The sequence below is a fragment of the Pomacea canaliculata genome, linkage group LG2 (genome assembly GCF_003073045.1).
Source record: "Pomacea canaliculata isolate SZHN2017 linkage group LG2, ASM307304v1, whole genome shotgun sequence".
In the NCBI taxonomy this organism is placed as follows: Eukaryota; Metazoa; Mollusca; class Gastropoda; order Architaenioglossa; family Ampullariidae; genus Pomacea; species Pomacea canaliculata.
The window spans coordinates 22027992-22048707 of NC_037591.1; the positions used below are offsets into that span (position 1 = coordinate 22027992).

Consider the following 20716-nt stretch of genomic DNA (forward strand, 5'->3'; position numbering starts at 1 on the left):
CCACGAGCTCATCCAGTCCGAGACTTTGACTTCGAAGGGGCTGCCCTCTATGTCCACATCCTGGGACTTGATGGAGATGAAGTGCGGGCCCGAGCTTCGAGGGATGTAGGTAACGAGGAACCGCCCCTCGCCCACGCACTGGTAGTCGAAAGGGATGACGTTCTGGTGAATGTCCTCGTCGATGCTTTTCTGTCTCAGAACATGTTGCCCACGTCGTCTTCGATGAGCTTGGCGCGTCCATCTTCATCGCTGCCGCCCGGATATCCAGCAGCTGCGCGCGCATCCTTCTTGTTGATGCCGTGCGGGATGCTGACGATTCGCTCGCTGTTGACCTCGTTGTTCGGGCCTTGAATCTCGATGTGAAGGTCGAGATAAGAGGCGGAATCCGAGAAGATGTTGAACTTGGCTCGCCGTCCGACAATTCCTGCTTTCAGACCTGTTCCTCTGGCAACTACTTTGATAGCGAGAGACACCTAGGAAGAGAATACTAAACTGAGCTCCCTTCCTTTTTTTTTTCCTTTTTCTTTTTTTTTTCTCTGTACTTTCCGTTTTGAACCTTTTTTTATTTGTTTGTTTGTTTGTTTGTTTGTTTGTTTGTTAGACTGTTATGCACTTTTATTGCTTTCTACTGAAGTGCAAAATTGGAAAACCAAGATGCTAAGAATTTTGATGAAGATGACTGTCGGACTAAGCTTTTGCTTCATCGGTATAATAATAATAATAATAATAATAATAATAATAATAATAATAATAATAATAATAATAATAATAATAAAGACACGGAAATATTTCCACCGAGTCTGTTCCCCGGTTTTGTTTGTCGAGTACACGTGTCAGAAAAGACGGTTGAGGTCTTTATGTCAATGTGTATCCGGTCAATTGTCCAACATAATCGACTTTGAGTAAAATGCAAATATTTAAAGACGTTGAGGAAATTTTTGCTATAAATAGTATCTGACTTTTTATGCTGTGGCCATATATTTATATAGTGGTGAAATTTTGTGAGTCTGATGATAGATTCGACAAGAATGCTTCAAGAAATTAATCAACTCCCACTCCCTCCCGACAAAAGGGTATCATAGAGACAGAATGTAAGGTGAAACTGTGAAAGTTATCTTATTATACATTATAATTGTATATATATATTATTATACATCCAGACATGTGTGTACAAGTGAAGCTAAACTTTCCTTTCGTCAATTTGTCGTGTCTTGATAATGCCTGATATTACAAATAATCTAGAGGAAAAGGTGTGAGGACGAAACAAAGACTGTCAGACGGGAAAAAAGGGAGAGACACAAAGATACAGGACATAGATACAGGCATTTTTTTTTATTAAAAACTTTTAAAGACCTCTCTCCCGAAATCTTGTTGTGTGCACCCAGACTGTAGGCAATGAGACCTGGGCTCCTACTTTGTTGTGTCTGTCTATGTATCTGGCTGCAGGACTACTAGTCTGAGTTCACAGCTGAATGCCAGACTGGACAGATACTTGCTGTCCTTTTTATGAGATGCTGAGTGATGTTTTTGTGCCGTTCGTACCTCCACGAACAGCCACTGGGTTGCGAGGGGCTCCAGACAGAAGTCTTACTGTCTTACCTGGAGGCTGGAAAGGTGCTACACGGGGACAGGTGACTAACCGAGAGTTCTGGCCGCAGGACACAGCAGCAGTTTCCCGACTGATGTTTGCGAAGGGCCGATCGTCAGGCCGGTCTGACAGACCCACCCAGCCCAGTCTCGGCAGGCAGCACGCGGCAAATTGCAGCTTCGAGCGACAGCGAATGCATTTATGTTACTTCGTGATGAGCTCATCGATCTTGTCTTTCCTTTCTTTGTTATTTTAGTCGGTTAGTCTCGGCGACAAGAAGGGCAGCAGGTGTTTAAAAATGGATGGCGCCAGCAGTGACGTGCAGTGCTCGGAGACTGGTCACACCACGGCTTACCTGTCTCGATGACCCTTGAACTTTGCTGGTGGGGGACGGCGACGATCTTCTTATCGGCCGAGCAGGTAGCAATGCACTTGCTAGGTTGCTTTTTTTTTTGTTTGTTTTTTTGTGGTTTTTTTTTTTGTTTTGTTTTTGTTTTTTTTTTTTTTTTTTTTTTTTTTTTTTGTTTTTTTGTTTTGTTTTGTTTTTTTTGTTTTTGCTTTTTCTTATTTTTCCCTGCTGGGGAGTTGGGGGAGGGGAAAAAATAATGTTTGCTCTTTTTTTTTTTTTTTTTTGGCATAATAAAGCTCTACTGTCCCATGTTCCAGACCGTGTTCAATTTTGCTTTTATTCCAGTCCATTTGTTCACCCCTCAGTTGCTCCTCTCTCTCTAGATCTATCCCCTCTTCCCCCCCGCACCTCGGGTATCTTAAAGCAGCAAAAGAAACCTTTATCACTGTTAATGTTTATGTTAACGATAACTACTGACATCAACAGAAACTGAACTTAGCGCAACAACGCCTCCAGTAGCACAACAACAATGGCGACAATGACAGCAAGGATGTCTGGACAAGTGGGGAGTGTGACTCGCGTGTAGATGTTCTCACCTTGGGAGATGGTGGCCGTGACTGAGACATAGGCGAAGGTGGCAGAGAGGCGGGGCCGCGCTGGTACTTCCACTTGATGAGCTGCACGAGATGAATGATCTTCAGCTCCGTGTCCTTGTCCGCGATGGCCATCTCCTCCGCCGTGATCATCATCTGCAAGCGCAACCCACTCCTCAAACTGACAGTCAGCATCGAGTGAAAAAAATGGAATTTTTAATGTCCAGCTAGCAACTAATTAAGGCTTTATCACAACAAAGCACCCTGTCCTGCAATGTAGGGGTCACATCGTGTGTAGGAACTGCCAGCGTGGGGACCTGATGAACGGCAAGAAACTGATGCTGTGGTTGTCATCTGCACTTGCATCCCAACACCTGTGGAGAAGCTGACACTGGCATCGTCGCTTGAAAAAAAAAAAAACTGACACGTGATGGGCTTCTTAAAGGAAGAAACCCACACTGTGATCGTCATCTCCAGCATATGAACTGAGCAGGTGGAGATACGAGCATCACGTGACAGAGGAAACTGACATCACGATCATAATATGAGAGGAGGAAACTGACATCACGATTATAATGTGAGAGAGGAAACTGACATCACGATTATAATATGAGAGAGGGAAACTGACACCATCATGGTCGTCTCAAACTTTCAACGTCTGAACGCGGAATTGAGAAACAGAGACCTGAATACCGCGACATCTTGTATCAAGAACTGTCATTAGTCATTACTAAACCGCGGATCATTGCAGTGTGTTTATGTCATTCAAAGGATCCTGACGGCAGTATCCTGTCACAGGGTCAATCACCGAGAAAAGGACATCACAAAAAGCATTGTAGGGAGGACAGCTTGCCATGTGTACAGGTGCTAACAGTCAAAGAGGACGAAAACAACGAGTGACGATAAGAGCGAGGCGAGGATGCAGCTGTAGTGGTTGTGTTGATGGCGGTGGAGGTGAGACAACAAGCGCACACCTGAGTGTGCCACTGGAGTTGTTGTCTCACATCACTGCAGGCAAAGCTCACAGCCACCGCCACTTCCATTCAACACGAAAACGTCCCGCGACAAGAAAAATCATTATGAACGTGACAGGCCCACTGATGGAGTTGAGTCTCATCACACGAGTGGTGGCCAACAGGAATATCATCGATTATGTTGAGGGCGGGGGTTATCTTCAGCTGGACAGTGTCCTCACTTCTCGACAAAGCTCGACCATCGATCTTCATCGGTAAAGACAAGATTGGCAGATCGCTGTACACAGGTGAGTGTTCAAGACAAGCCGTGTACAGCATGAAATGTTCGTATATGTTTGTATATATGTACATTATCAGTCTTCGTGACTTCCTTTATCTCTGTCTCTCTCTCTCACACACACACGTGTGTACCTGAATTGTGAATGCGTACAGGATCAACGTTACCACTGTCAGTCTGAATGTATGTGTGCGTGCTTGCGTGCCAGAGTGAGTGTATAGACATGAGTGATTTCCTGTACTCATGCGCACTGGCTGGCTCTTACTTTTGGCAACCGTAGATACTTCTGTGCAAGCTTGATGCCCAGGCGACAGTTGTTCACTCGGTGATGAGGCTTGAGTAGCTCCGGGCGAGGACACAAGCCTGGACAGACTTCCTCCAGGAGGCAGCACAGCACGACGCCATCATGCCAGGAGGACATGAAGTCGTCGACAGGCATCCTGGGAACCATGTCCTGCACCCAGGCCAACAGCTTGGCCTTGCGGGTCTCATCTAGAGAGGACAAAGAAAGTTTGTATTGTCTCCCCATGTCGTTACGTCACAAGGTGCAAGGAAGCTCAATCTTTAAATAGCTGAAGTTTTGGACTGAGTGTCGCTGTTTCTTTTTTAAAAAAACTCAAATTAAACACATTCTCTTATTTGTTTTATCTGCTATTCCACAGGATCACCACACCTTGGAGATTTTTTGCAATAATCACGAGTCGCTATAGAGAAGCAAATGAAAGTGCGTTGTTTTCGAAATGTATTTTGTTCTCCACAACATGTTTCTCAAAAAAAAAAGGCTGTTTAATATTCAATTACAAAGTGAACAGCTCCACTCCTGATCTATTGATAAGTCTTACTACAAAGCTTTTTGTTAGGTAAAAGCCGTTCGATGATGGCAAAGTATTTTACGGGTTTTGCAATTTTCATCAAGTCAGATCTGGCATTCTGCGAAAAGCGCGTTTAAACACTCAACGCCGCTCGCCCGACCCCCCTCTTCCCCTCTCGCCTCACTGCACAGACTTATTCACACAACCTGATTTCAACATTGTTTTTTCGCAGTCCGCAATAAGTTAAACAGCCAGTATTTTTTTATTGTTGTTTAAGGGTATTACAATCTCAAGCAGAGAAGACCATGTGATCACAAGTCACAAATGGTCCCCATCCCATTCGGCTGATCGCAACTATAGCTCCCTCGCTCAATTTCGCAAAAACAGCCGAGAACTGACAGTGCCATCACGTTGCCATTGCTCAGACCAGCATCTACATGCACGTGGATGGCAGGTGACGACAAAAAATGGGATTTTCACCTCGGGAACCAGAACATGGGATTTCTCTCTCTCTCACACACACACCTTTACCTCTACTACTCTACTACGTCTGGAATCAGGGTTAGGTCATCGGCAGACCACGCGCTCTGCAAACACAGCACCGTCTAGGGTCCTGCTCAAGGAGGCACGCACGCCGATCAGTGTACACAGACCTGTTACTAGGCAATAGCTGGGTGGCAGTTAAGTGCATGGAATTTATGCTCAACTTAGTTGTCTGCTTGGCCCTATAGCTAGTGCCGTGCATCTGGCCCCAGGACGAGCGATGGAGCACTGCGAAACAATCTTTATGTCGATAAGGGTGATGATGAGCTTCATTCAGCACGCGCTCTTCCAAGAAGGGATGAGGGATGGGTGAGGATACGAATGAAGGGTGTTGGGGAAGTAGACGGGGGGGAGGGTTGATGGGTGCGGACCGGAAGTATGAAGTTATTCTAGCGGAGACGTCGCAGCACTGTACACAGCGCAGGTATTGGTTCCTACTGTCGATGTGCTGTCGCTCGGTGTTCGATAAAAACTGCGGGATGCACTAGGGTTGCAGCGTCAGCAGGTTACACTGTTTCTTACACACTTAATTCACAGCACCTGACGTCCGTACACGTGATCCGCAGCCTTTACCCTTGAGTTGTTCTTTGCTAAGTCTTCATATCGCCAATGTCACAGTTTTGTCTTTGATTGTCAGAGAATGACTCTCACCCACTCACACGTTAGTTCACTTCATATACACCGGTGCTCGTGACATAAAACTACTGTGTGTGTAAGTTTGTGAGTGTGCTGATTAAAGTGGACGCAAAACTCAGATCGACAGACGGGAAAATAGCAATGATGGGTGATCTTCTTCAGACACATCTCTGGCACAAAAAAAAGTAATATGAAACTCTACGAGAAGATAAACAGGCGAACAACTTTATAGAAAACAAATTCCGGGAAAGGAAATATGTGTGTACGTGAAGAATTCTATCGACTTGTCGGATCAGCACCAGCGTATGTGCAAATGGAAGTGAACGTGCCACCGTCGAGCGTTGTGGGATCACGTGACCCCAGTTTGCCGATCAGTCTACTAAATCCATCCTACCGGTTGAAAATAAACTGGTTGCTACCTGCACAAACCGTGTGCACCACGAAACTCACACAAAGTGTGATAACGACTAACCCCTCCCTGGCACAACACAAATAATGAATGCAGACGAATGACATCACACTGATGCCAGACAAATCCTCGAGCACACAAATACGAGCTCGGGCCCTGATACAACACGAGTCTAGGTATTAACAAACTTTGACAGAATTTTAACATGCTTTTCAGGCATACTAGGAAAATAATGGATTTGAGAAAGACATGGCTAAGGTATTGGTATGAGCAGTCATCTGCTGCAGCAGAAAATCCATCTTACGTTCACGCCGAAATAAAAACGCTGAATCGACATTTTTTGACCCATTAATGTAAGATTATTAACAGTTTCAATTTCCACTCTCTTAAAAACACACGAGTTTGCAACAGTTTAAATCTCTAACAAAAACAAAAAAAGATAATATCATCGTCCTCCAGTGGAAAAAAATGAATTCCAAATGCCTAATAAATCATGCAGAAAAATAATAATCTCTTTAGGCCTCTCTCTCTCTTGTACAAATACACATGCACATACAATACTCGAGCATACCAATGCTGGGAGAGAATAAATAGCCATTGTTCATACGGTCTAACGCTGATTACAGGTAGCAGCACAGTGTACACACCTGAGTAGAGAAACAGGTGCGTCATCTTCTCCGTTCAGCCCACGCGATGGGTCAGCCTGTCGGACAGCGAGACGAGTGGCCGGGTGCACGTGCAGGGCCTGTGTGCGGCGACGGGTGAGCACAGGCACGTACCACCCTGTCGATCGTGCATGCGTGTCAGGTGACAGTGTCTTCAGCTTAGTGCTGGGCGGCCGTGACGTCACACGCTAAGAGGCTTGCAACCTCGAGTCCCGCGTCACGACATCGACGTACCGAGCTCGGCGGCTCACGTGCTGGCTGCATGGAGTACACTAATACACTAACACACGCACTTTGTGACGCTAAGCTGTCAGTCTCTAATCACGATTGCCTATCTGTTCGATCTGTGTTCGTGCATATTCGTGTATCTTTCTATCCATTGGTCTTGTGTAAAAAGTTTGTCATGTATTCAGTGTGAAATTATTTATCTATGTATGTATCCTTTGGTCTTGTGTGAAGGATTCAAACTTTAACTCTTCACTGTCACCGATTTCTCTCTCTCTCTCAGCACATATAACATCAGGACAACAGTTTCAACGATCCAATCTGTCTCAAAGAGGGGAAAAAAAGGAAGCATGGATACAAAAAAAAAAAAAAAAAAAAAAAAAAAGAAAAACCTTTGCCGGGGCACCCTTACCCTAACTCTAGCTCTGTGAGACCTGATGAAAGGTGTGCTCTAGGTCAGCTCCGGCAGATGTCTCTGCCAGTCAATATCCTGATGGGTGACGATGACTCGCCGGCTGTGTTGCAGATGCTACCGGTGTCGCAGACCCACCTGACATTTATCTCATGCAAAAATACTATGTCCTTAAATATTCGGTAAGGAGCCTCGCCCATTGCTGTATCGACAATCTAGATTAGCACTTGGGTTTTTACTTTTTTTTTTTAACGTGCTTATGCGTACTGGGGATATATCGAGTCAAGTGGACGCAGTCACAAAACATCAGCAGATGAGATGTTAAGAGCTGAGTTTTGAGGTCCATGTGTTATGATATATCATTGTCGTCGAAACTCATTTAACTTTTCTTTCTTCATATTTTTTTCTCTCCCTCTCTTCCTAGCTCTGTCCGATTTTTTGTCATATAGTAAACTTTAAATGAAATTTACAAATTCTATAATATTTTTTATCTTCAAACAAAAGTGTTAATACATTTTCGTACCTTCTAAACTTGAAATTGGTTATTCAGAACGGGGGCATACTGAACTAGTTTTATGAATCACGTTAAAAGTACAGGGTGGGCCAGTTGAAGCACCCATCTCTGGCTTGTGTTATAGAAAACAGACTAGCAGGATAGCAGGAATAGCCATTTGATATATCAGAGGATGTGCCCCATCAGCAAGCCCAAAGAAGAAAAGTGGTATACTGTAACCAAACCACCAATAAATTTGAGAGAAAAGACTTCTCGTCTGGAAAGATACCAGGAGGAGATATGTGGGACTGGCAAGGATCAGATGACAACGGAGCTCACAGGCTGGGGAGGAAACTAGACACGAGCACGGCATGGGTTTCATCGTACGTAGAGAACTGATCAGAAGTTGTATACCCATTTCCAGCAGACTGATTTTTTATTTATATTTCTACCAGATCTCCAAGTGTCACTCTTGACCAAGTTTACGCTTCGACTTCCACGCACGAAGACGACAGAGTGAAGGAGTTCTGCAAACATTGTGAGAAGGTCATAAACACAGCACAGAGGAAGAACTTTCTAAGATCAGACCAGAAGCATTCCAATAATGGACTGGGAAATCTGGCTGAGGCGAAACCATCGGCAGTGACCTAAGTCCTAAAGTTGCAGTCAGTGACCCACCATGGGCAATGCCCTCCATTCCCACAAGGAATCCAGGACAGCAACCTGCGTATTTGCCAGATTATTTCGTTCACAACCATATTGACTTCCTCCTCCTGCTATGGATTTTTTTTAAAATCCAGCATCAGCAAGGCAGCGACCACAACCTTATTTTAATGAGCTTGAAGTTGAAGGTGAAGATAAAACACCGCTCAAACAACCGTTAAAATGGTTTTTACTTGGAAAAGTTGCAAGACCAAAAAATTGCGGAGGTCTTCAAGATAATGAATAAAATAACGAGACAGCCATGGTTACTGTAGTAAATCAACCAGTTAATCAAAAAAGATTGAAAGACGCAGGATAAAAACAGAGAGAAAAAATAGTACAAGTCTATGCCATAAAATGCATTTTGGACAGTCTGAGCGATATTTTGGATGTTTGAGTTCTAGCGACGTGTTCTTGTTGTCAACCCTCTCCTGGCACCCCGCTCCTAGTTCACAGCCCTTACTTCGTGTACCATGGGGTATGTTGTTGTTACAAGTTCACAAACTACCCAACTTCTCTACTTCAGGACTTGGGTACACAATATTAGTATGATAGCCAATTTTTTTACTATTTTATGAGAATGGTTTTATTTCAAATAATTTCAAAGTTTAGAAAATCTGCTTTAATTGCTGATGCAAAAGGGTCTGTGGGGATGACAGTACCATTTCGAGAAGCATAAACTTTGTTCCTCTCGCCTTCATCCATTATTTCTTTAACCATCAACTGGATCTTTACTCTCCAGGAAACGATGGAAATCAATGTAAGGGACATAACTCCGCAAAGGCTATTTCAATCGATAGACTCCAATGGTTGTTCCCCTTGCATCAACTTGGCCAGCAAAACTGCACGTTCCTACGAGCTACTCAGGAAAAACCACCACCTAGTCGCCACGGATTCTGATGCTGACAGGGACACGAAAAGAAGCAGTCACCAACAATGGTGATACTGGTGACAATGGCCTGTACACCAGCGATGGTGAAATCAGGTGACGGCGGCCTGTCAATGAAGGGGACGCAGTACCATCATCTCAGATAAACCACGAATTTGTATTACTGGACTGCTGGCAGACGATTTTTTTTTTTTTCAGTTAACTACTAAAACGAGACAGGTTTGTACAAAGCTTCCGGTTTAGTCACATTCATTGTTTAGGCTCGCCGAGACTAACAGCGGAGAACTTCACAAGAAGCTAAGCGTTGGTTTCGGCAGACAGACAGCAATCCACCTATACACGTCCGTGGATAAACTGACCGGGTGGAAACTGTCGGGGATATACAACCTGAGACAGTGTCAAGCTGTAGCAGCCTGTTGCCACAACATGACTGTGGCTTATCACAGGTACCCTGCTCTAACTACAACCACCCTACGTTTTCTCTCATTTGTCTCTGAAAGGCAAATCTGAGAGCACGATTGTCGAGTAGCTTGAATTTTTTTTTTTTCTATTTTAATAAATCACAATTTTATTCATGTTCGCAAGATAAAGACATTTGAACCACTGCTCTGCTTGTTAGCAGTTTGAGCTCATATTCCTGACTCGGTTTGACCAAGACAATGATAACAGCTGCAGCTGATGTCGCCTAATTAAAGAAGGAAAATTCGCCGACCGCTGACATCTAGAGAGAAAAATTTAGTACAAATCCGATGAGTTAAAATACGATGGGAAAGAATCATCAACATGCTTTTTTTGTACAGGGATCCTTCCCCCCCCCCTTCCCCAATGCCACACTTGTCCGTCGTTACAATTACGGCACGTAAACAGTTTCAGAAACGAAACATAACGATACCCGTGAAGCAGACACTACATGTAAGCAGAAGCTTACCCCGGGTGCCCACGCGCTGTAAAGGCTTGAGCCTTTGTTTGTTTTTTCGTCTGCTCGGAGTGACGACATATGCCCACATCTGCTGCATCTTCTGCCAAGACATCGCCGCGGCCCACCGTCAGCTGCCCCGCCGTTCAAATGCCGGAGCTTGAGACTCGCAGACCTTCCGCGTGTCGCGCGTGGTGACTCACTTCTTCTTCGCGTGTGTCGCCAACATCGTCTCCTGTCGTCTGCTTCCATTTACATGTCTTTTTTTTTTTCAAAAGGTCTTGCGTGGTGCCCTGATGTCTGGATTTACCAACTGTCACGTGTCTGTGGCACTTCGATCCGCTTTCAGATGTTCGGGGTTACCAGTCCACGGCTCCATATTTTAACATCGGACTCATTAGTTGTTTATTTTTATAAGAGATTTCCACATAACTTGCATCTTTGTGAAGTATACATCTTGAATCGGGTTATGTACTTTCTATATATCGCATTCATAAATTCAGAAGACACACACACACACTTTACTTTGTCTCTACTTGCCAATCAGTTTAGCAGAATTTCTTGAAAAATATTTCTACTGACAAGTTGCAATTAAGAATATTTTTACAGGCGACTTGAATGTTTAGCAATATTTCTACCGGTGACTTGCAGCAACCGCACGTTGTCTTGGCGCTGTGACGTTGCTGTACGTGACCTGCAAGAAGTCTCACCGGTTGTTTGTTTTTTTTTTAAACTCCTGTTCCACGACACGAGAAGCCAAATATAGAACATATTTGCACAGACCAGTCAATAACGTGACTGAGAAAAGCATTTTACTTATTCTTGCTTCTCATTCACAAGAGCTTTTTATTTTTGTCAGACTACCTTGGCATGATTTATGAGCTAGGTTTTTTTTTTTTTTTAAGAATTACAGGCAGCGCATTTGTACAGAGGGACAGGTCCACATACAAGCGGTTTTGAAAACTAACATGGATGACTGCTAGCGATATAGTACGATGACACATCGATGATCAACCAGCGCTAACCTATATTCATGGAAAAGTGTGATTAGTCATCACTAGTCTGCGGTTTGACTCGAGGTCACAGGCTGCTAGGTGATGACTACTTCAGAAGACTCTTATCGATGGGCAAGTGTAGAGCACTGTCTTACTGGATAGATGGATCCACGTGAAAAAAATATTAATTTTGTAGCCTTCAGACTAGGGAAGCAGAAATGGTTAAGGCGACAGCGTCCGAACACTAGAGGAGCAGACTCTAGTCGGTTAGATACACCCTCACCCCACCACACCTCCCAACTCGACCCAGCGGTGAAATGGGTACCTGGCTCCCTACAGGGGTCTGAGCAGGTAAGGCAGAGAAGCAGAGGAAATGGGCACAACTTTCACAAACAGCCGGCCCCGAGACATCTCATTCCCTAAAGACAGTAAGAACGTGGGACAATATTCAGATCGGTTTAAAGGTATAATTTTTTAAGCCCACTGCAAGTCTTCTGGGATGTTGTATACTAAACATTTCAATGTCCACTGACGTTTCTAGAGAGGGGAGAGACTGGCAGCAAGCATGCATACAATCTGTGATTTCTTCACCTATTCTCCCATTCTTCAATCCATTTCTTGTTTTCTTGTGACAGAAGTTGCTTGGCTTGCAGTCCTCCTCTAAACAGAACCAGTCCACAGCTAAGGCGGGTCCATCGACTGCTGACTGTTATTTCCGCCGACTGTCATTTGAACATTTGCTGCTAACAGAGCTACAGATGCAGCTCCTATTTCTGTTACTAACTGCTTCTTCTACTGCTGCTGACAGCATTCCTCTAAAACTACTGCTAAAGCTGTTATTTCTATAACCAACGCGGCTTCTGCTATCTCTATTTCTGTTAATAAAGCTGCTTATAATACTATTAAAGTTGCATTTTTCTGCTACTACTGCTAAAACTGCCCATCAATTATAGAATGAATTGCACAGACTGCTTTCGATAATAGAATGAATTGTATTGCTGTAGGATGCATGCTATAATCATAGAATGAATTATTAAACTAGAGAATAATACAAATTCTCCTCTTGGCGCCCTATAAGCAGTAGCCTATCTGAACTCCGCTTATGGCATGAGTCGAAACTGAATGTTAAATGAGATTCCTTCATTCTCTATGCAATGCAAGCTTAGTGACTGTCAAGAAAGACGGAACCATGTTCCTCGTGCAAAATCATCTGGTAAATATATTCTCATCTTCCTTCAGCTGTCTACTAGTACTACTGCTACGCCAATAGTTCTTACTTCTACTTCTACAGCTACTGCTTCCCTCCACCACTACTACCGCTACTTCTTCATCCACCACTACTACAGCTGCTGCTTCCATCCACCACTACTAGAGCTGCTGCTTCTTGAACAGCTTCTTGTACAATGAAGAAATGTTGACACAACTGCGCAGCGGCTGGCAGAGTTAAGGGAAGACTACCGCTCCCACCCACATGTTGGTGTAAAAGGGAGTTATCTACCTTAGACAAGGCAACCGCTGTTTCTTTACTGTTGGTATGCTAAGTACTGTAGTTTTACTCGTACTCACCTCCACCCTACTCAAGATGTGTTTATGGCACCAGTAAGATTATATAGACTGCAGCTGCATGTGCTTGCTAGTAGTTTGGGAAAATGGAGTATTTAATCTTATGATCAAGCTGTGTGATTGCGGGAGAACAAAGACTGAGGAAAGGTATTAAAAAAAAAAGAGGAGGGACTGATACATGACAGATGACTAGTTGGCAAAACATGTTTGTGTTCCGGTCACGTGATTATCTGGTGACCTCGCCATTTGCCGCTGCATCGTCACAATGTGAAGGGGAAGTCACGTGTCGAGTACTAATCGAAAGCTGACGCCCGAGTCCTAAAGAGAACGCCGCGGTTTTTCTCTCCTCGATGCGTCTTTTCGATTGACTTCATTTCTCTAGCAGCTCCACCACACAGCTCAAGTGTCATGTTACCCAAGTCTGCCATACCAAAGTCAAAATGGCACTGAGCTAAATGTCATGGAAAGTTCTCGATTCTTAAATTTTGCTTTCTCTCTCTCTCTCGCGCGCGCGCGTGTGTGTGTGTGTGAGGTGGGTTAAGATTGGTATGAATTGCTTAGTTTTGTTTTGCTGGCCATTAGCCTTGAAAATTTTTTCTTTTCAAACTTCATTTTTATATTTTGTCATATATGTGTGGTTTTCACTGGATTCTATTTAAATACTCTGATGCTGACAGATGCTCACACCATTGCTAAGCTCGTGTAGCAATAAAGAATCAATCTTTCAATCAGTCTCTTACTTTCTTTGTTATAGCTTTTTGATTGGAGTAGGTAGAGTCCAGTCACGTGATATCACGATTTTTTTCTTTAAAAAAAACATTTTCACAAATTCAGCGAAATAGGGCATCGTTAAGTTCAGATTTTGTTTGGGGCACAGTCCCCCTCCAGTGATGAAAGTTGCTGATTCAGCATTCAGATACCAGTTCCTCACTCTCACAAGAGGGTGGCTCTGAAAAAAGCGTGATTTCTTACACCTCAGCCCCCACCCCACCCATTCAACAAGCGACCTTCAGTAAAAAGGTCAGGGGACGACATTTTTTAAAAGACTAAAGATGAGAAAGATGTCACACACTTCCAGATGTCATCAAAGGCCTGCGACTCAAAATGTCCCCCATTTGTGGAGCAGCAGGCGCCCCTGTGTCAAGCCACCGATGATCAGATTGTCCAACCACCCGGGTTGTTCCTAAAAGCACTCTTACCCAGCTGGGTTAACCTATCCAGTGTGGATGCACGTGAAAGGCAGCTGACCAGAGTGTCCACCTACCTGACCGAAACATGTCCGCCAGCCGCTCGGTCCACGGGGGGCGAATGGTCAGCGCTCCGCGGTTGTCATGGTAATACAGGCGACGCTGTCGTTCGATGATGAGGGAGAAAGGGTTGAGCTGCCAGAGCTTCCACAGAGCAGCGCCCAACCACCAGATGGCGCCGATGATAGCAAACCATATTTCTATCAGCGGAACATCTGCATACAAAGCACGTTTAATGTGAAGATGAGGAAAGACCGGCCGGGTCACTTACAACAAGACATACTATTTTAAAATGTGTAAAAGATGCAGATACAAATGAAATACAGATACATGCTGCTTAGGTGTGTGATTATGCGCTTTACAAATTTTGCAAATTATTATTATTATTATTATTATTATTACGAGGGTCATGTACAAATTAGTTGGGTTTTTTAACAGATTTTCTTGGAAGTTGTGACACAGATCACGATTCACATGGAAGGCAAAATTCCATTTCAGTGAAGTCATAGTTTCGCACTCTCCGCGCTCATAACAGAAGCAACCGCATGGACCGGATGTTAACAAAAGTAACTTCATCAACTTTGCTAGAGATGTCGAAAGGGACGTAATACCTCTATCTGGCATGGTCCTTACAGTCTAGGGATACTCGTATCTCGATAGCAGATCAGTGAAAAGTACGGTGTGACAAACAAACAAACAAAACACAAAACAAAACACAAAACAAAAAACAAAACAAACAAAAAAAAAAACAACGGAAAAATAGAAGTTTGCAGTATGGAGACAGAACAATGCGAATAATCAATACAGAAGAAAGAAAAATGTACAGACAGTGAAAACGAAAGTAAGGAAGAAAGAGGATTCTAAAAACAAAAAACGCTGTAGATTTTTGTGCTAATGTAGAGAATGATACACTTTACTTGTCGAGATATTACCAGTGCCGTGGTCTCAAGCATGGAAGCGATATTTGTACTCACAATGAAGAACAGGGGAGATAATAATAGATTATTTCTGTAATGCATTTCCCACCACCACCACCACATTACAGCAGGCGTAATGCGATGTACACAAGTAAAAACAAAGAATATACATTTAGACACAAAAATGCATAAAGCACACATTCAGACACAAACATCAGCAAATATCCAGAGACATTAACTTGTCAACAAGGCAGAAAGGAGAAAATTGACTCTCACAGGGCACAATGCTAATTTTATGTTACAGGTGCCCATTGTCTTATTTCAAAGTATAGTAGAGTCAGCTTTTGGCTTATATGCCTCTTGTTCAGTTAGCACAAAATCACTTTGTAATTGAAAACTGTTAAACGGAAGAGAAAAATCGTGCAAGAGGCGTTAAACACTCATTTTATCGCGTAGGTTCCCAGAGTAATGAATTTTATAGCCATGAGAACGAAGCTGAATGAGTTTAATGTTTCTACTTATTTTTAATTCGTGGGTTTTTTTTTAAAATTGTTCCTTTACTTATTAATCAACACACAGTCTGCTCCTTGCTGCTTGTGACGTAGAGACATTTTAGGTGCACTGAGTGCAATCATACATGCCATGGGGTTGGGCACCCGCAGGCTTCTTTTCATATTTTATTATTGAAAAAAATAGGCGTTGCTCTCCAGCAAGATGTACTTTTACATCAGATCGTTCTCTCTCTTTCTCTCTCTCTCTTGCTACCACCCTCTCTCATACAAGAGACGATACACGTGACTGCACCATTATTGTCATTCATTCTGTCAATCCTTCTTGACGCCATTCTTGCTATCCATCACACTCTGGCTCACCAGATAAATTTGAACCGGAAGCCAGCAGCGTGTTTCGCCTCCTCCTGTACTTGGCCATCGTCTGCCTGATGTCATGGGGCTGCAAGACAGATGATGTAAAAAGCGGCCATCATGTCTTCCACAAGCATGCGTCTTTACTTCTCTATTTTGCGGGGAGGGTAGGGAGAGCGGGCTTAACCAGTCGCAGCTATCCACCGAGGTTGAAAGAAGCAGCCTTCATTCTGATATGCTGAAAGAACAAAATAAAAAGTAGAAATAATGTGACTTTAGGTGTGTGTGTGGGGTGTGTGGGTGGGGAATATTGGAGATGTTTAAAAAATGTTCACATGTTTGCGCATATTGAAGAGGACGTTGATGTGCACGTTTAACTTTGAATGTTTTCACTGCGATCTGTCTGTCTGTCTGTCTGTCTGTCTGTCTGTCTGTCTGTCTGTCTGTCTGTCTGTCTGTCTGTCTGTCTGTCTGTCTGTCTGTCTGTCTGTCTCCAGGATAATTACGGATTTAAGTTTCCCCATCTGTATGGTGACAGATGAACATGCATGCATTGATGAATGAAAGAAGGGTGTGTGGGTCGCTGGATGCACTGTTATTTGCGATCAGCTGCTTTTTAACACACGTGTGATATCAGTTGTTTTTAAACATTCAGTTACCTAGCAACTGCGCAGTAATGGCGCCGAATTACGTTTTTTTCTCATACTTATAACGTCTACGAACAGCACAGTTTTTTATACGACATCTACGGTGTCATGAAGAGGTGAGGTGAAAACGTCCCTTCAAGACATCTCCACCATCTGAATCCAGACACCGCCGGTGAGGCCGGTAAAACAGAAGCTGTGATCGCTGAGTTGGTTGGTTGGGGTTGGTTGGCTGGCTGGCTGGCTGGCTGGTTGTTGGTACCTAATATCGTGTCCGTTGTACAGACTATGTCATGGCAAGACAACCACTGGAAGCCTCTGGAAGATATGATCATCCGGGTTCACAGCATGCCAGATGCACGTGTAAGACTATTTTCGATGACTTTTTGCACGCAGTATCTCGTATTGGCCTGTACACTCCACACGGACTTCCTCTTTCATTCTGTTTATGTGTTAATGTCCCGGATAAACATCAGAAGAATACTTACAAACGATCCTGTCTCTTTATTGCTGATATTGCTTTATCATTCTTCATCTATAGATCATATTTTTCCCCTTTTCATTTACTTTTTTTTTAGCAAATCCCCTTCAGCAAGGACGTTCTCCACTCGTAGAGTCCAGAAATAGGAACCTGCTCTTCTTTGTGCATTCACCAGCTGCTGACAAGGAGCGAATTTTTTTTTTAATGTTGAATAGCTGCACTTCTATGATTTGTAAAGTTTGAGATCGTGTCCCATCGCCACACCAGGTAGTCCCTCTAGTAGTCCCCTGCCCTGCACAGATGGTAGGGCTTCCACAGGCAGTTCAGTAATTATAATTGTAATTCAGTAATTATGTATTGTAAAACTGAACTGATACCTCTCTGTGTGATGCTTGATATCCCTTTTCAGCTCGGCTTCTTCCTCCTGCCATGCCGTGTCTTATTTATGTCATTGACTTGTCCATCAATCAATCTATCAACTGCCTCTTCACATCATCGCACAGTCTTACGGTTTACTCTCCCCACCCTACAACTTTTTATTTGCACACCGCCATTTACCCGTCCTTTCTCAGATGATCCCATTACGCCGCCAGGTATTGAACGCAGGTAAAAGACCGGAGGTGAGGTTTCCAGGAGGGAAAAGCAACTGGTGGCGTTCAAGGTTTTGAAAAAAAAAAAAAACGGTTTTCTTCCTCCGACGGCTGGCAGCGAGGCGTGGTACTTAACAGGCATGCTACACCTATCACCTGTTCGCACCCGAGCGAGTGTGGCTTGTGAACGACAGGTATGTTAATCGATGTTGGCTGCATCACGTGACGTGCTGTCGCAACAACGGTGCACGTGCGCACGCAGGCCCTGCACGCTCGTTCCCCAGGCCGCCGCAGTGTCCGCGCAATCAATGACGTGGCCTTCGCTGGACAGGAAGGCGGCGGAAGCTGGGCTGCGAACTGAACAGGTCTGAACGCGTCTGAAGTCGGGAGCTGTTGCATGTACCCTGAGCAGGTCTGAACATGTCTGAATGCATAATGAAATGATGGAGAGTGTTTGGTGGGGGGATGAGTATGCCGTCAGAAGAATGACAGAGCAAACAACAACAGCAACAACAACAACAACAACAACAACAAAGGACATGCCTGTCACAGGTCAGTCAATGATACCATGGTCTAGACATTAGAGTAAAACACCAACAACAACAAGACAACAGACAGGCTGGTCACACGTCAATCAATGAAGCCGTGATTGGGACACTTTGTACAACCCCTTCCTCCTCTCCCAGACATGCTTGGTACACGTCAATCGATGAATCCGTGATCTGGACACTTCGAACAACAACAACAACAAATCCAGACATGTCTGTCAATATCAATCGATAACACTCTCATCTGGACACCTCAAACATAATTAAAAAGAACTAGACTTGCCTGTCACACATCAATCAATGAAACGCTGGTCTTGCAGCTGCAAACACTTGTATGGATGTTAGTAAACAATCTTCTGTCGAAAGGCTTTGTTTGTAGTTTTAGCTTAGCACATAAACATATCATACACGTTCTCAAACGCACGTGCAAACACGCTTGCACTCTCGCTCGTGTTGAAGGGTCAGGAATACCTGTAGAGACATCTGTAGACAGGAAACAATCAGCACTGACAGAAAAAGTTTGAAAAATGAATAAACTGGGACAAAGCATCATTAACACAAAGCACACAAACATACAAAAGACAAAGTCGTCTACACCAGATGATGATTCAGTCAAGTGTTGCAATCAAAGTAGGGCAGCGAGAACAATGGAGGGTGGGCAAAGTAAGTCAGGGTAGCGAAGGCAGTAGCAGCAGCACGACAATCAATGAATGACAGTCCCACCCACCTGTCTGTCTCTCCTGCCCACTACTGACCAGGTCCCTGTGCACACCGTCTTTAACATGCCACCAGGCGCCGACGTGGTGAGCCGAGCGGAACTAAGTCTCGGCGAGCCCTAGTGACCGTTAGCTGCTGCTAGTGACGTCGACATCTCGCGCTGCACTCGCGTAACGTGTGGCGGGACGCTTGCTTCCTCTCTCGTTCGTAAGACGCCGGTCTCTCTCTCCTCGTATCCCGTGGAAACCAGAGACCGTGTGAGGAAACGCAACACGCTGGGGACGCATGCGCAGAGAGCGATCAGCTCTCAAGTCTCGGCGCCGTGCGCTTCCATCCATTATGCAGACAGAAGGGCGCAGGTGGGTGGGCGTCTGGCCCCAGGTGCTGGGTGCGACCTCGGTGTGCTGTCACGTGATTAAGGATGAAGAGGATGGGGGCCATGATCTCCGCCTCTCGTTGTTGTTGTTGTCGTAGTCTATCTAATTATGGATTTGGGCGAGCTTTGGCACATAAAAGTCCACTTCTGTTTGTTTGTTTGTTTGTTTGTTTGTTTGTTTGTTTGTTCGTGATATTTCTGTTAGAATAAGTTCTGAAAGTAAAAAAGTCTGTAAGTGCGTTCGTGTGTTCTGTCTTTATTAGAACAAGCTTCGCACATTAAAATGAGTGCGTGTCAACATGAAAGTGTAAACACTTGCTGTTTACAGGTGTGAGTGACTGGCTTCCAGTGTTTTAACCATTCTTTTATTCGTCTTTGTTTGACAGGAGGGGTTGCGGAAAAGTTGAGAAAAAAATTATAATGAAGTTTTGTTTTAATAACTTGATGGTAGGGGTGGGATTGGGTTGTTCGACTGTAGCTGACCTTTCAAACATCAAGTAAATGCTCCTTGATGCACAAAGAATAGTGGGTGACAGACCTCATTTCGAGATAACGGGAAGACTGGCAAACTGACGCATCGACTGATAGAGTGACTGATGGAGGACGAATATTCCAAGACCAGCAGACAGTGTGAAAGAACGTCCATGAAGCCTTGCAATGACTTGTTTGTTTGTGGTTTTTATTTTTGTCTGCAGACCACAGCCCTTTGTGAGCGGAGACAACAGATTACAGTCGTCAGTGTATGTGGCATCTACACCAGGGCGTGGCCAGATCAGCGCCAGACTGCCGGTCACGTGATGGGCCAGGCACGCGGGCGCTGCATCCAGGCCGCCATCATACAGCAGTCATAGATAACAACATCGACAGCACCGCATTGTCATCGGTGTCACAACAACAACACATCATCGTCGTCACAACAACAACATCATCGTCGTCGTCACAACAACAACATCATCATCGTCGTCACAACAACAACACATCATCGTCGTCACAGCAACAACACATCATCGTCGTCACAACAACACATCATCGTCGTCACAGCAACAACACTCATCGTCATCGTTCCCTTAACTGCTGTTTATGTCGTTTTTGTTTTACACACACACACGCGCGCGCACGCATGCACGCAAGCTCGTAATGTAAATCGTATGATCAGCATAAACGGTATTACAGGTCAGTATTTCTTCTCCATAAATTGCAAGAGGTTTTGACATTCCTGGTTAAAATTGTGGACAGGTGAGGGCTGGGTTTTGCGTTTCAGTTCGCGATTTAAATTAAAATTACTAAGTTTG

The 20716-nt window shown here is 44.2% G+C and overlaps 1 protein-coding gene across 3 annotated transcripts; it reads right to left on the bottom strand.

Annotated features, from left to right (window-relative positions):
- Window positions 1-175: 175 nt before the first annotated feature.
- Window positions 176-19507, bottom strand: LOC112557005 (filamin-B-like). Of its 3 annotated transcripts, none has more exons than XM_025226567.1 (6): window positions 19059-19507; window positions 16078-16156; window positions 14306-14503; window positions 4047-4273; window positions 2534-2686; window positions 176-473 (listed from the first exon to the last, which is right to left on the bottom strand). In XM_025226567.1, exons 1-6 carry the CDS (start codon window positions 19113-19115, stop codon window positions 195-197), a joined length of 993 nt encoding a protein of 330 aa, XP_025082352.1. In that variant the 5' UTR covers window positions 19116-19507; the 3' UTR covers window positions 176-194. The 3 variants fall into 3 exon arrangements, with proteins under 3 accessions (XP_025082352.1, XP_025082354.1, XP_025082353.1); XM_025226569.1 differs by having other exon boundaries at window positions 16078-16306; XM_025226568.1 differs by lacking the exon at window positions 19059-19507 and adding an exon at window positions 17571-18556.
- Window positions 19508-20716: the final 1209 nt, after the last annotated feature.

Excerpts from the sequence above, each read along its gene's own strand:
- LOC112557005 (XM_025226567.1), bottom strand. The coding sequence starts at position 19,115 with ATGTTAAAGACGGTGTGCACAGGGACCTGGTCAGTAGTGGGCAGGAGA. Across the intron at positions 2,687-4,046 it reads AGTATCTACGGTTGCCAAAA|ATGATGATCACGGCGGAGGA; the intron begins GTAAGAGCCAGC and ends TTGCGCTTGCAG. Across the intron at positions 474-2,533 it reads CACGGCCACCATCTCCCAAG|GTGTCTCTCGCTATCAAAGT; the intron begins GTGAGAACATCT and ends TTCTCTTCCTAG.